General features: G+C 34.7%; 1 protein-coding gene across 1 annotated transcript in view; it reads right to left on the bottom strand.

Moving 5' to 3' along the window:
* Nucleotides 1-8,057: 8,057 nt before the first annotated feature.
* Nucleotides 8,058-17,461, bottom strand: part of LOC108546174 (regulator of G-protein signaling 9) — a 47,249-nt gene continuing 37,845 nt past the window's right edge. Inside the window, exon 12 of the mRNA XM_017898122.1 lies at nucleotides 8,058-8,498. Within this exon, the coding sequence (XP_017753611.1) occupies nucleotides 8,438-8,498 (61 nt within the window). The 3' untranslated portion in view covers nucleotides 8,058-8,437. The remainder of the gene's footprint in view (nucleotides 8,499-17,461) is intronic.

Here is a 17,461-nt window from a genome sequence, read left to right as displayed (position 1 = left end):
TTCCCTCTCTTTCTTTATCGATACAATAGTAGTTGCAAGTAATTAATTGTACGAAATGTTTATCTAAATGAAATTGTAAAAAGGGTATTAAAATTTATATTAATCTGCAACATATTTAAAAACTAAGTCAGCGGTAAATCTGTGTTATAGTACCCAGCGAAAATTAATTGCAGATGAGAAATTTGGGTAAAAATTTATTTTATATCCGTGAATATGCGAAAATATTCCTTGCGTGATTTCGTATATCTCATTATACGATACGATATGTGAAGCAAATGTTCAAACGCTTTAATCTCGTCATCTAAACGAAATTTAAGAGATGTCTCGTTAGATTCGAAGTCGTCTTCCAAGTCTCTAAAATTGTGTGCAATTTTGTAGCACATGGAGTATCTACTGGTTCTAGTATTATCTGAAATGGTGTTAAACTTACCATAGAATAATGTTTGTCAAGCGATAAATTTTATTCCCAATTTAAATTTATGTCGAATCAGATTATTAATTTCTTTCTGAATAGCCATTCTTATAGATCGTACAAATCGATAAATAAATTTCACGTTGTAATATTTAGTCAAATACACTCATCGGACATAGAATGTATCGAAATTAGTGCAATCATACTTCCTGTTCGCGATTGTTGCATTTTTGATGATTTATGTCATATCGCATCATGAGCCGTCAAAGTCCAATGTTGCAATTAAATTTCAGTTACCTAGATTTACTAATTGTGATGCCAGAGAATCGCACAAAGGTTTAACAGAGTTATCAAGCAAATCTTAATTTAAAAACAAAAAAGGGAGTACGCGATGGTAGCGTCCTATCTCAGCCTTTACTTGTTTGTCGACAGTTCAACAATCTCAAGTTCAGGGATCTCATTTAGATTCTCTATTGTTTAATTTACGCATTAACCCATTTGCATCCAAGCGCGGAATATTCCGCGAGCCACGACTATCGTCTATCACCGAGCGCGGAATATTCCGCGAGCCACGACGGTCATCTATCACCGACCGCGGAATAATCCGCGGGCTACAATTGTCGACTATCACCGAGCGCGGAATATTCCGCGAGCCACGACTGTCGTCTATCACCGAGCGCGGAATATTACGCGAGCTACGACTGTCGTCTATCACCGAGCGCGGAATATTCCGCGAGCCACGACAGTCGCCTATCACCGAGCGCGGAATAATCCGCGAACTGACTTTCTCCCTTACCAGTTGCTGAATATTCTTCAAATGCCACAGATCACGTTTGATCCCTTTTGTGAGAATCTCATCTACATTGGTTCATTATATTCTTAACAAGCTTTACTTTTGACGTGAAAATCCTTTTAACTGCCATTATGAGTAAGTGCTGATACGCGCGCGGTGTTACGGGCTAGTGGTCAGTTGAACGTCGCTGATGCCTAAACACGGCACCTTAAGTAGAGCCATGATGCAAATGGGTTAATAATCTACCGAATATCCAACATTTCTCTAGGTCCCTTATTTTCGCGAATGACTTGCAAGTTTTTCGTACTTCCAAGCGCCTTCGCGATTATTTCGATTCATAAATGGACCTCTGAAGTGTCGAACATAGAATTACGACAAATACTTTTCGTTATATGATCATTCCGTAGTAATTCATCTCGAAATAACTAGACAAAGAAGGGCTTTTTCAGCTTCATTAATCTTTACCGCATTATTGACTGAGCGAATAATTTTGTGACTCACTGTACGTGTTAAGAATTAAAAGCAATAATTGCAAATAAACCCTGACATTATAATACATCTAAAAACGTTAGAGTAGCGACTTTTAATGGTTTGTAAACAGTTACGTGGAAGGTGATACGTACCAGTTGGCCTGTAGTTGCGCTGCTAAACGAAGACCGTTGATAAGCTTAGTAGATGGCGCGACTGACTTATTCGCCCTACTATATTTAGGTTAAATATAATTAATCACAATCACATTCTCACACATTTTCCCAGTATTAAAACTTAATTGCAACTGACCTATCTCAAATCACTTTCATTTTTTTTCTTTCTTCTTTCATACATTACAGTGACATACACAATTCACACAACACCTCAATCATTACACGCATACCATAATAATCGCAATAACCTAAATTCATTAGATATTTCCATCCCATGCATACTTGTTCCACTCGTCCCAACACATATATATTTAAAAATCTACGTAACCATTACCACAAATATAACTCCTCAACAATACAAACAAACCATTCTCTATAAAGAAACTCGATAGACAAGGAAGGTGATAGGAGAAACATCAAAGACACAAAATTTGATCTCACTATAATATATTTAGTATTAGGACATTCTATTGACAGCTTAAAATAGTACGCATGTATCACATATTATATGTATATGTAACGAATAACATCCTCTCTGCTTTTACGTATACGTGTGCGTGTGCATGTGTACGCATACATAGCTACATACGCGTAAATGCAGCTACATTTAACAAAACGATCAGTTATTTAATTACAAGTCGCGAAACAATTGCAAACGAATGCAACAATTCTGTTCCACGCGCGTCACGATACAGCACACGTTGCTCCTGCAACTAGCGCCATCGTTCAACGTCCATCGCGTGGCGTCCTTTGGATCTCGATTTCTCGGTGTAAACTCGTAGTTTATATCGGCCTCGACTAACAACAACTGAACAACATGTCGCGTCGGCTCAACGCTGTAGGTCATCTCAATTTTCGCCATTTTTTTTTCTTTTTTCCTTTTTTCTTTTCTCCCCACGTCTATACATCGTTAATACTTTACAAAACTATATACACTAAAGCCTTTTATACTCTATAACACGTTTTCAAGTTTCTAAGTAGTAACATGTTTTATCTGTTTTTTTCATTTTTCACTTCTTTGCATGTACTGTAATATATGTGGTAATTAGATAGTTACTCAGTGAACAATAGTGTGTTCAACGTGTTAATACAGCTTTAAAGTAAGTCGTGATAGACGCATCGCAAGTCACTAGCGCAATTACAACCTATCTAATACAAAGGTCGTACTTCGTTATCCTTCGTTTGCATTTACATTCTAATATCGTTTAAGCAACTATTTAACGTCCATAATTGATTTAGAATGTAACGAAATCCACACGTATTTCGATTCTATTTTAGACATCTCCTTTTTGTTATACATTTTATCCCGTTAATTGTCCAATTTTTATTATTTCTCGTACAAACTTTCAACGACTCGTTTTCGTTTCGACAGCTGTTACCGAGTCCGTCCCCTTTCATTTCCATTCCACCTTCATTTTCCAGCGTTCGTCGCGAAATCTCTCGTTAACGGGCCGGGTAACAGCTCGAAAGAGGATGGTACTTTAAATTTTCATTTTCTGTACGCGCGGTATGGTATAATTCATTATCGAGTATCGGAAAGGTGGTAGAACCAAAATGCAAAAACGTATTAGAACGTATTCCAAGCGATTACAACACCCGTTTTGCTCTTGCGAATGCAATCTCACAATTTCTCGAAATTTCCCTCGCGCCATTTTCATTTCCAATTTTTCTCCACCGTTCATAATTTTCCCGTTAACTCCGATCGAAGCTCGCGCATCAACCTGTCATCGAATTATGCTCGCGGAAACATAATCGTAATCTAACCGATTCGATCTCTCTGTTTCCTTGTTCTTTTCTTTTTTTTTTACCTATTTATTTATTTCTCTTTTTTCCATTTTTTTTGGTGATAAAAAAGCAGCATGTTCTCGAATAAATGTTATCGGTGCGATAAGAACCTCTACGCTAGTTTCTCGATTCTAACAGTAATTCACTAGATACACATCTTTAGCACACTTGTTTAAAACGACTTGGCGATGGATCGATCTAATACAAAATACAGATGAAACATCTCGGGACACGTCAAGGATCGCTGAAATCTTGAATCGATCACCCCTTTTCTCACCTGTATCGCTTAAAATTATCTTCGTCCTTGTCGATGTATTCTTTTATTATTATTAATATTAATATTTTTTTCTTTTTATCGAAACGATGAGACAATACTAATTATTCTAAAACGTTAGTCTTAGAATTTGTTACATGCGTTTTCGAGGGAGGGGTGAATTTCAGGTACGTTTTCAGTCTTTTCCTGGTAGACATGGCTCATCCTCGTCTAGTCGTGCTAATCAGACAGAATATACAAAGGAACCGGTGAACGGTGAAAAGGAAAATATCGAAACACGAAATAGTCCGGGAAAATTCGTAATTCCAATAATCGAGGATCGAATATAACCTTGACGTATAACTATAATACCAACTATAACACCATGCGAAATAGAGGAAAATCGATCATCGATATCTCAAATAACTCTTACAAAATGTCTACCGTCCGCGTGAAATTATCGTCTAGATCACATCTGAGCCAGGCTTACCCGTAAATTACGCTATACTTTAAGTTATATTTGTACTATTGGCGAATCTAGAAATGGAGGAGAAACAAAAGGTAGACTCTGATTGTTTCGCTTCGTAGACGATCAGCGAAATGTACGTGAGTTTGTAAATCGGACTTAAAATATCACAAGCAACACGATCGATCGCGTAAGCAAAAGAAAATGGCGTCTCTTCGTCTCTCGCTCCCTTGCCCGGCAACCGGGGCATTCTTCCTTCAAATCGTCAGCAATCGTGCTTGTTTTCCAACAGAAACGTAAAGGAATTATATCGAAATTTTCTATCCGTGTCTACGAAATTTAAAACATATCCCATCTACTCGTACATCGTAAATTACATCATAAATTACATCGTAAATTACATCGTAAATTATCGTACGATCGGTGCTCGCGAGAAATAATAAGAAAATAGCTGGTAAAAATTATTCAACGACGCGTATCGATACTTCTCTCGAAAGTAATAATACGAAAATAATTATCGATCGTTAGAACTTGTACTTTATCGTGGTTAATAATGAACACTGTCCTTTTATGCTCGTAATACTGATATTATCCTCACGTGTATATAGCCGCTAATGAAAAAATAATCGCCAACTGATACACACACGCACACAGTCGTTGCCACGACGTCTTTCTTCTTCTCGACGAAACGTTTTTTTCCAATTAAAAGACGCGTTCAGACGCAAAAAGGAAACGTGAAATCAGATGGCGCTTTGAGATTCAGGACGCACAACGATCCTTTCGATTGCCCCTTGTACAATAATAAGATCATTAAACGATAGCGAGTCGAATCTATTATCCATGATCTGTGATTAAAATTCGAACGACGGAACGATAACGTGTGTATGTATATAAAATGTCTCTGCAAAAAGAGAACGAAAATAGTATCTTTTTTGATTCGTTTCGAAGCTTATCTCTTACGAATTAATTCAGGTTGCATGCTTCATCGAACGAAACTGGCTTTTTCTCTTTTTTTTCCCTTTTTTCTCGAAGGTAGCGTGTAGGTGAATCGTCACTATTCGTTTACGAGTCATCGCAGTTTGTAAATAAGATTCATTGTCAGTCGTACGTCGAAACTATCTTTGCTAATGCCGCGACTAACGGAATAATCTCGATACCTATGCCGTATTCATTATGATTCGTATATTATATTCATTTCCACAGGGACAGTAACGTGTCACTTTTATCTTATTAACCAACTACCTATTTTTCTCGTAAGGATGTTTACAATAGTTAAATTGAGCTCTTGAATTAACAGTACGATCGTCGTGAATACGTTAGATTTCTTCAGACCAGCCTCGAGTGCCCGAACTTTCCTGCAGTGGTTGCATCGCTGTCGTTTTTAAACAAACCCCTCGTCACTACCGATTCTACTGCGCATGCCTGACTGACGTAACGTAACGAGTATTTGTCGATATCGTTTTTACATGTACAAAATCGCGAGTTACACCGTCTCTCAGCTCTCCGTTCGTTATAATTTCGATCGACATCGTGGTAATAAATTAATCGTTAAAAGATACTCGCAGTTTCGATCTTCGAGTCTCGAAGTCGATAAAAACGAAATCTGCGATGGAATTGGTTGATACATCTTACGCTTCCATCTTGGAAATTCTCGTCTATTATCATCTACGATCGAATCAATCCGGTCCTTTAATCACGATACATTTCGTGAAGTATCGTTTTACCAAGTATGTACTCTGTAAGATTATCGGTCTAATTCTTACGATACAACAAGACCTATAGTATTTAACAAGCGAATAAGGTCGAATAAATTGTCTAAGGAAGGGAAACTTGCGTCATCGGGTATAAGTTGTAATTTCCTTAAGTTTCTTAATTTTAACGATATTCGTGGGATCTTGGTACTGGGGCAGTGACAGTACCGAGAACCCGAAGCTACTAAACGCTATGTCTCGAGAAAATCTCTCTAGAGAACGAGATTCGATATCCTAAGTGATAAACAAACGAATCGTTATTGTTATATTCCACTTTCGTATTTGCATTCTTCCCCCTTTAATTTTAACTTCGTCTAATTACGAACAGCAAGTAGTAACGGTTTACGACTATTACGCCGTTCCCCAGGATCGATGCAGCGTTTTCCAGTCCAGGGTCGCGCAAATCTTGCATCCCCACTCTATTCCGTTACTCCCACCACTTCCTCCCCACTACGCCGTCGCGTCCCCACTCTATTCCGTTACTCCCACCACTTCCTCCCCACTCCGCCGTCGTGTCCCCACTTCGCTCCGCTAGAACGAATCACTGCTCTCGCGACATTACGAGCCGACTATCGAGAAACGTCAGCTTTTAAAATGAGCAATTCTATAATGGAAATAACACATTTTTACATTTTTATTAAATATTTACGAATATATTCTTAACAGAGGATATTCTATTCGTAAGATTTGCTCCATGAAAATGAATATAAACGTCATTTAATCTTCCAAAAAATGATTAATCGAATATTATTACATTGCTAATAGGTATTTCCGGGAAATACGTATGTACGTTGTAATAAGCATCCGAAATATCAATGTAACGTACTCGTAATGCACTCTTAACGTAATATATTAATTTAATATATCCACATCACTCAAAGTTTTAATCAAAAAAAAAAAAAAGAAAAAGAAAAATAGAGATATTGGTAGTGAAAAATATTGTAAAAATTTCACTCCTTCTGAGATTTCATCATTCGAATAACATTCGCGAATATTCCCTCATACCCCGGTTAAACGTTACCACTTGGACGAAAAACAGTTGCACTTATCCGGGGAACGCTATCGAGCTTCTACGATCAAAGTCGAACAGCTTCGTTTTATCTGTACTCGTTAAGTTTAACCATTAGCAGGCCGTTCTAATATCAGGCCGTAAGCGGGCTAAAGTTACATTAAACACTTGTCGTTGGACACTTATAACGTATCTGTTAAACGTATGGCTAACACTTACATTGAACGACAATTAAAGTGATCTTATTAAGTACGGTGAAGTGATTCGAACCATTTTCAGGTTTCGCGTTTAACTTAGCGTTTTCAATTGTTCGATGGAAAGATGCGTCATTGAGTTTCAATTCTACGCTAATGTAATTAATCGTAAAATCTTCCGTCGACATATTCCCTCTTCGACTAGGATTTACCGAAAAATCGAATAAAATTTCTAATCCCAGAAATAAACCGAACAAAAATTAGTCAATTATTTCTAGTCCTCTTTTCAACTTATTGTATCTCGTTGTTGAGTGGCATTAAAGAAATTTGCGAGCTGAGGGAGCGGTCAATGGGCTCATGGTTGACTGGCACCCCCAGAACGTATCTTTACGTTTAATACCTTCACAAAACCGAGACTATCGTTCAAAACTGTACTTTATCTCGTGTAATATATATATAATATATTTTTCTGATCAAAGAAAAAGTTTCGAATATTATGGATAATCCAAGGACATCGATGGCCCAGACACCATAATTTAACGAGTATTACATCGAGACGAAATAATTCGCGTAAAATTCGAAAAATTGAAATAAAATCTTACAAACGATATTTTCGAAACAAAAGGGATAATAAAATCCTACGATTTTTAAAATCGAGGTTGGATAAAATCACGTATCGTTGAATAAAATAAAAACAAAATCTTACAGAAAGTACTTTGAGATGAAAAGGATAATAAAATTCTAGGGGTCTTTTAAATCGAGGATGATCGCATCGAGGATCGTAGTTGAATATTCGCGTTGTCACTTACGCATACGTATCCCCTTGCGACGTTTCGTGGTACTCACGTACGCGAATATCTTCTCTTTCGCGTGCTTTCAAAGCCTTCCCAATCTTGTCTTCGTTCGGAACGATTTCGTATCTCCGTTAACGTTACGTGTAAATAATCGTTTAAACGTCTAGCGAAACGTCTTTTTTCTGGAATGAGGCGAAAATATACGGAGAAATAGCCGTAAATAATAGCCGGTACTTTTAACAGCTCGGGCACTCGGACTCGGCAAAAGTGAAGTAAAATGGGAATTGAAGTTGTGAATGTTTATATGTAAAATGTATATTTAGTACCAATGCCAAGTTATAAGTAACCTAAAGTCGCATAGGTTTTCACATAGGGTGCATCCACTCTACAGTTTTCCCTGAAACAAATTGTCAACGTTCAGCACGTTAATCGATCTAAATATAGTAATGTCTCCTTAAATGGCAGTTCGTAACTAACCTATAATTGACAGCCGTCTATCGACAAGGACAGACAGAACTTAAATTGAATATATCAAAATATAATCTCTTAAAGAAAATTTATTTCGTATTTTCCTTTTTTTTCTTCTTTTTTGTAAAGTAATAATTAATCAAATTTATTAAATTTGCGAGATTTTTCTGATAAGAGACTTGTATAAGATCAAACGCGTTGTTTCGTAATATTTCTAAATTGATAATAATAATAATCATAACGTAGGTAATATATTATTAAATTTATTTTGATCGTGAAATCGCGAAACGAATCGATGAACGTATGCAGAGTAACTCTGTTTATACGAAATTCAATCTGCATTGTTTCATCGAGTCGTCTGTGTTGGAAAAGGATGGAGTATGTTTCCATAAGTAACGTTGAGTGTACCACTGCCATCTATGGAGCCATCGCTGTACTAGGTTCGCGTTAACTGACGCGCCTTAAGCTCGGCAGCGTCGAATTATCGGGAACCCAATGAGTTCTGACTAGAGAAGAACGATAGAACTCGAATGCGGCGAATCACTAAACTAACGAAAAGATAACACCGAATCTTGGAGCAAATGCATCAGTTATCTTGGAACGATCAACAATTATTTTATTCCATAAACAATAAAGCGTTTTTATCTCTTTATTTTCTTTCTTCTTTTATATACTTTTTCCAATTTCTTTTCAAAAAATGACGATTATCATTGGACCAATAAGCCCCTGCGACATGCAACTTATGTACGTACGTCATTTGGTTAGAAATTATATTTCTAGAGTAATCTAGGGTTTTCTATAGGGTCTAGGTTCTAGGTATAAGGTTGTGTAAATTCAGTATTGTTTCACACAAAAGAATTTAGAGGTACGTGTATAATTTATCTTTTATAAGAAAGATAAATTAGAAGGTGAATAATAATTGAACGAATAATTAAGTGAATAATAATTCGTGGATAATGATGAATTTAAATTTTATGGAAATTATAAGTAACAAACAGAAACGATGTATCATGTCAGAGTATAGTTGATATATAGTATAATAATATAGAATATGATATTTATGATAATGGTGGAAGTGTGGGAGTATGAAATAAACTGTTGTACGTATATTGGATTATTTTTGTGATTGTATGATATCGATGCTATGGAAAATTTTTAAAATGTGCAAGAAGGTGAGGCGAGAATGAAAAGGTTAATTATTCTCTTGTATCCTCCATGTTTATTCCATAGTTCTAAAGAAAAATGCTGCATGTTGCTTTTATTTTCGAGGTATTATTACCGTTTAAATGAACATCAAGTTTTATTTATTTTTATTCGCACTTGGTTAAATTGCCTAAGTTTTTGGAAAATATAAAATTTATTTTTATTCCCTTTTTTTCTTTTCCTTTTCTCCGTTTCTTTTTCTGATAAATACAAACAGAATCTTTTCTGAGAAATTATATATGTATATCTTGCAATATAAATAACGAATATGAATGGAATGTTTCAAATTATGCGTGGAGCTTTTTTTACAATTACGAAATTTTCTGTGGTACATGCAGGGGCGTATAAAAATTATGTCACATCGCTACGATATTTTATATTCTCGGACCAGCGAGTATAATATTTTATGTTAAAAAAATTAATTGCAAAATTATTTTTATTGGAGTTTTTCTAAAATTTGTTACCATAATATGTTCTATTCGGGAAGAGAATAGAACGTGTCATGGGAATTATAGTTTACGACGGAAGTGACTTTTTGATAAGCAATGTCAAAGTCGAATGATTATTATTTTTTAATTATAATTTAACATTTTTATTAAGTCCAATAATTATATTTATTTTATCATTTATATTATGATTAATTTATCCTTGATTTAAATTAAATAGTTTTTAAAAACATAAATATTCAATTATTTACATTTTTTTCAATTTCAGATTAATCATTTTTCCTGTATTTTTAATTGGATGATTTTCTAATAATAATTATTCGATATTAGTATCTATTCGTTCAATTGCTCAAATAATTTCATTTGAAATTGGAATATTTTTTATATTATTTATTTTTGCAATATTAAGTGAAGGATTTTCACGAAGAATGCTTGTATATGAAAAGGGAGAGTGTTAGACTCTCTAGATAAGGGTGCAAGGGTGCAGAGAAGGCAGAAGGCAGAATGTCTGTAGTTGAGGCGTAGTGAATAGAGGATCGTGTGTTTGACAGTTAGAATTGACAGAAACTTACTGTAATATTTTAGTTAAATAAACCTGTTTTGTTATAAAAAGAGAATTGTTTATTAAACGCGCAGATCTCTGTCTGCACAGGATTAATTTAGCAAAAAGCCCTACAGATGTAACAGGTACAATTTTAAGTTCAGAAATTTCAACGTTGAATTATATCACAATTTTTTTCAATTATCGATACCACTTGGTTTTGTTTTTACGACAAAATGATGTAACGATATGCCATTTAATCATTATTAAACATGAGCTGCGTTATTTACTCTAATCTTTTAAGTTGCACTGTAGGATACCATTTCGGAAAGAAATCGCGAATCGGCCATTGCCAACAAAAACAAATTATAAACCGATCAATATTTTCTAGAAGCAAATGGAAAAGTTATTTTGGGTAACAAAATTAAGTTGCGTGGTCCCTACGGGGAGGTGAAGCGTAGGTTAAGAAAAGCATAAAAGCAGGGCCCTTGACGACCAAAACAGAGTCCTTAGAAATCAATTGTGACCAGCACGAGCGTGAGTCGCTCGATGTTGGAAAGAGAGTTAAATTAGAGTGCGTCTTTGTGCGTTTTCGTTTCGTTATCTTGGTGTTCTTTTCCTAGGTTAAATTAGTTTTATGAGTTTCGAGTTTGTGATATTCTGTTCTCGTTGTTTTGTCAATTTTCGGTGTCTCAAAATCAGTTTTCGCCATCCTACAGTACTTTACTACTACGTCTCTTTAGCTCGTAATAAAAATATATTGGAATTAATAACATGTTTATTCCTTGTATTCCCAATCAAAGTATATCTCCTACATTACATTAACCGGTTATTCTATTGATAAAGCTTCTTTTTGTTCTATTAAGTGTCGCAATATTATTCTAGTCGATCTCTCCCAATAGAATCCTAAATATACACACGATAACCTTCCGTTTGTATGCGATCTGTCGATATGTCTTTACTATGATACGAGAACTGACGTCGTCTTTGTGTCACTGGCGACAATCAAGACGATAATGCGCATACATATACATATACATATGCGTTCGCGTATACATATGCGCGAAATGAAATTCGGAATGCGGAAATATAAAATTCCTCCTGTGTGGTAGAAGTGTTCCTTTTTGGTTGCCGAGAGTAATAAGTACGTAACAACGTGGAATTTTTAAATATTTCAACAATTCTAAGAAATTGAATCTTGTCGTTAGAATCGAAGGTTAAACAAATTGAACTTGTCTCCATATCGAATTAATTGTCAACAGGCGAATAGCACTGTCAACACGAATAGCACTGTACTTAGGTATGCAATTCTAGAGATCTGAATGCGAAGCATCAAACCTGGGTTTACGTCACGCGCGAGGATATCAGTGGAGTTATAGTTTTCAACAAATGGCTGAATTGGAATAGATAAATCGACTAGCTAAATTTTCTACTCGATATTCTGGCAATTTTGCGATTAAGGGATTTTTAAGTAGGGGAGTTGTATATTCGAATAACGAAATCGTTTCAAACTTCAGTTACGATGTAAAAAAAGGGCTGGATTTAGCTGAAGAATTAGAATGTTGGTTAACTCAAAATAATTCTTCAACGATGCGTAGTGCAAAATTTAACCAGTTAGCTGTGACGCTCCCTTTTGAGAGTGCGCACCTATATGTGTCGCGAAAATCGAGCGACGACGAGTATACTCGTCAATCACAGAGTAAGTGTCGCTGTTAAATATTGGATCAAAAAGATGAGTTTATTTTATAAAATTGACAATTTTATTACTAATATTTACTTATTTGGTTAACATCTATTCTCTTATTGGTTAGTTTTTATGGATATCTATGAATTTTAGTGACCGTCAAAAAATAGCTGGGTAACTTCGGGCCAGCAGCCATCAATGGGCTCAGCGCCTGGTCAGCGTCACGCATTTGTCCCGTGGCGGATCATCCCTGAAGGAACCCTATCGTAAATCAGCTTTCCGACTTTTGCTTTTGCCCCTTTTACGCTACATCTAAAAAACGTTATCATCGCGCATAAATAAATTCGTTATGCGAACTGATAAGCTGTTTCAGCCGATGCATACGGGGACGCATGAGTTCATCTCAAATTATTCATATTTTTTATTTGTTTGTTTTATTCCGACCCGGCCTCAAAATATTCTAAACATCTTGAAATTTGAGAATATGTTTATTTTTCACAAAAATTACAATTTAAATAGCCAATGGTCACTACTTTTTACCCATGACGAGTATACTCGTCGTGACACAAAATTCTGCCACTTCTCCATGACGAGTATACTCGCCAATCACAGCTAACTGGTTAAAAGAGAATTTCAAAATTGCTTGGCTCCATATAAAGAGTTTTAGGAAAAACTATACTTGAAAACCAAGGAGAATATTTGCAAAGTGAGGCGGATTTTCGACCAATTAAAAGAAAAGAAGTTAGACTGCAGATATTTGACAGTGACAATGAATAATGAAACAATCTAATTGTAGTATCCTCGATGTATGAACCACATGATAAGAATGTCTAAATTCTGATCAGACTGGAACGGTTTCATAAGAGTGTTTGAGAATAAAACATTTGTTTTGGAAATAAATATAAATAAGAAGAAATATGAAATAACATCGATAAATAAGAGAACTTACGATAGAAAAGATTTTAATAAGAGCTTTGATAGGCGTCCCAAAGATAATTGTATAAAACAAAGTAATAAACCCATTGAGTAATCACCGATTTAGTTCAAATTTTGTAGGATGGTAGATTTAGTCTTTCTGATGGTGAGGGTATATGGTAAGCATTGCTCAATCATTATTTTGTAACGATCCCAAACAGAACTGAATCAAATTATAAATTTTCAATTGCAAATATCTTAAAAATTAACGAGATGTGGTGCCTATAACCATATACCCTCACCATCAGGAAAACTAAATCTACCATCCTACAAAATTTGAACTAAATCGGTGACTCGAAAGCCTTGCAGTCTCCTTGTTAGCCGAAGGAACGCACAAAATCAATATCTCATGTTTACCGAGAAGTACTGTTTCGATTTTAACCATCTTTCCCATAACATAAATTCTTCTTCTAAATACGAGAATTAAATAATTTTGGACAACATTCATGAAAGATTAAATCGGCTCGATCCTCACAAATGTGTCTGTGACATATAATATCTGTGATAATAGTATTGTGGGATGGCGAGCGATGAAGGACACTAACAAAGTATTAACCCTTTGCACTCGACGATTTTTTGGCTAAAGAAGAATAGGAGTTCAAAGATTTTTTGCTATAAAGCTGACGATATTTCTTTTAGTAATAAATAAGAAATCGTATGATAATTAACACGTAGAATTATTTGATTTCGATACCTCGCACATCATTACATTATCTAAAATTTGACACTTTAACGAATATCGAGCTTCGAAATTTCATCAAATGGAGACTGAAGGGCGCCTCTCGAGGGTAAAGGGTTAAAAAATATTGGTCATAAAAATAAAAATTTCCTATTTTTAACTATAAACGTCACTAATATGTATTGTGGGATGGCGAACGGTGAAGGACACTAATAAGGTATTAAGAGTAGTAGCGGGGCGAATGGGTGTGCGGTCTTACTTCTAAGGAAGTTCATGAAAACATTTGGGTGGCTTCTCACAAAGCGAGGGATAGCGAATGGCGGCATTGGGTCCGACTCGGACCTTCAGGACGAAAGCACAAACGATAGTGCCAAATCCTTTTGTCGGGATGTCTGTGACTATGTCGAATGATTGAGAAGAAAAGCCTATATACGAAAAGGGAGAGTTCTAGTTTTAACACGTTGACTGCCATGGGGGTCACCGGTGACCGGCGACGCGACCATTAGTAAAAATACATAATTAGAGTAAATATCGATACTGATAAATTTTTAAATAGTACCATCGTTACTATAATGGTTCGAAGAAATTAATGCCATACAGAACATGCAAAAATAATTTTATTTATACAAAGAAAAGGTGAACCAAAACAGTCGGCACAATATGTCGCCACTTTTTTAGTGCAATTCTTTGCTCTCATTCTTCCTAGCTGATTTGAATTATTTTCATAGCACACTTTGCAAAATCGCCTTACATTTCGCACACTTCCAGGTTTCTTTTTAAATTCGTGACGACGTTTTTTCTGTACGTAATTGCTCGATGAAATGCAATCTTCGTGATCGGAACATTTCACTAAATACATCGCTAACTTCATCCTAAAATCGGGAATTGAAATATTTTTTCGAGTTGGTTTTTAAACAATTGATAATGGCAAAAATGGTCTACAGCGCCGCGGGGGTCACCGGTGACCCCCACCACGAAAAATACGTTAAACACGATTATACAACTCATCTTATCTATTGTAAATAATATTTCAAAATAATATGCATCGCATAATAAAATATTCATGTTGGCGTCATGGGTGAACCACGTAAAATGCGCGTAGCAGTCAACGTGTTAAGTAAGGATGCAAGGAGAATAGGCAGAGTAGAGAGAAGTCAGAAGGCAGAAGGCTGAATGTGTGTGGCAGAGACGTAGTGAATAGACGATCGTGTGAGAAACCTAGTGTAATATTTTAGTTAAATAAAACCTGTTTTATTAGAAACAGAGAGTTATTGTTTATTAGACGCGCAGAACTATGTCTGCATACGATTAATTTATCCAAAAAATCCTACAGTATTGCTTGTGTTTAATAATTTAATCACTTCTCGGACCGATTGTCCATTTGCCTTGTAACAAATAACATCCTGTCGAATTTCAAAACACGTATTTCTTTTGTTTCGTCCAATTTTTACAATCGAAACGTCTAATATTACAAAAATTTTCTATCATAAACCAGGACACCTATTAAATAAAGCGTATTAATCCTGTTGTATAGATTGTTCATAATCGAAGAGAACGTCTGAACATTTACTCAAAAGTCAATCATCGTGTTACAAACAAATAATACTACTGTCAATTTCAATAAATATTTCGTCACAGAGACAGGGAACATGCTTCAATTTTTAAATTCAATTTCTTAGACATTGAGATTTACTATATCCCATTATCATAAAATTATTCATAATTGGTACTATCACTGCACGCAATGTTCTTACGAAATTGATTTCCCTAATGTATTTTATTTTCATTTAAATGTTAAATTAATTTAAACACAATGTGTTTTGTTTTATTTTTCATTTTTTCTTTTCTTTTTTACTAGGATGGATTGCAGGATGTTAATCAAATAAAGTCGATTGAAAAAAAAAATTTTTTCAAATCAGTCTTGACTGATACAGATTAAGATAAAAGAGTATTTATTTTAAGTAACGTTTTCTATAACATTCGTTTATAAACTTCTGACGACCGTTTATGCATGTTTGAATAAGTTTGCATTCGTTATTTGCTTGTTTCAGTGTACGTAATTTTAATGTAATTTTAATTTTATTAACTCTAAAAATGAAGAGTTAATAACGCTTAATAAGGTTTTGTTAATTTTGCAATGGCTTCCACAGATACAGTATCGAAATGAAAAGCTTGAATAATTAACTTAACGCTAATACAGAAACAGTGTAAACACCGTGGTGAAAAGAGTATAAGTGAATATATTGATATAATTTATACTACTTATAACAAAAAGTAAATAAATTAGAGCGAAAAACATAAAATACGAGTCGGGTGAAATTAAAAGTGCGAAATATGAATCGGTTGGTAAAATTAAAATGAGGCCTGCTGAAAAGATATACCGTTATTAAGATTCTAATTGGATAAAATATACTTTAAAGCAGATTCTGTTAATAATACCATATGCATCGTGGTTCATTTAAACGTTGCATGTACAGAGGTATAGTCTAGTCAGAGATTATAAAATGCTATTATTGCAAAATTTGTATTGCATAGGAAAATTTTATTTATGATTAATTCGCCTTATTTTCCTTCATATATACCGTCGCAATTCAAGGAAAGTAAATAATAATATTTCAAATCTTGCTTGGGGGATAAATATCGTCGATAGGTGAAATATAGTAATTGCTTTTCGAATATATTCGAATAGCAAGAACGACAATCGATGTTAACTAGTGCAAAAGAAGAAAGTGGATGTTTTCTCCATATTTTTCAATTCAATTCAAATATTTCCAGTATACGTTCGATTTTTATCTTCTCTTTTCATTCCATGTCGCATAACGATCCTTCTATTTTTCTTTCTTTCAATATAACAGCATATTGTACAATTATATGCGTAATGCTAATCTTACGATCGATAGTACTTGTCGCAAACGTGGTCGAATATTACCCAACTAATACTAATATTAATAATATTAATACTAATATTAATATTACTAATATACTGATATTAATAATATTAATACTAATATTAATATTACTAATATACTAATATTAACCCTTTGCACCCGACGATTTTTTGGCTAGAGAAGAGTAGAAAATCAAAGATTCTGTACTAAAAAACTGACGATACTTTCTTGAGCAGTAAATAAAGAATTGTATAATAATAGAATTGTAGAATTATTTGATTTCGATACCTCGGACACTTACATTACATTAAATTTGATATATTAATTATCTTCCAAATTTTATGAAATGGTGACTGAGGGTCACCTCTCGACTGCAAAGGGTTAATAACATTAATACTAACGTTAATTAATATTAATGTTACTAATATACTAATATTAACCCTTTGCACTCGAGAGGCGCCCTTCAGTCACCATTT

Source organism: Eufriesea mexicana, unplaced genomic scaffold (genome assembly GCF_001483705.2).
Source record: "Eufriesea mexicana isolate 0111107269 unplaced genomic scaffold, ASM148370v2 scaffold620, whole genome shotgun sequence".
Taxonomy (NCBI): domain Eukaryota; kingdom Metazoa; phylum Arthropoda; class Insecta; order Hymenoptera; family Apidae; genus Eufriesea; species Eufriesea mexicana.
The sequence above is the reverse complement of the archived record's forward strand: the minus strand, read 5'-3'. Positions and strand labels throughout refer to the sequence as shown.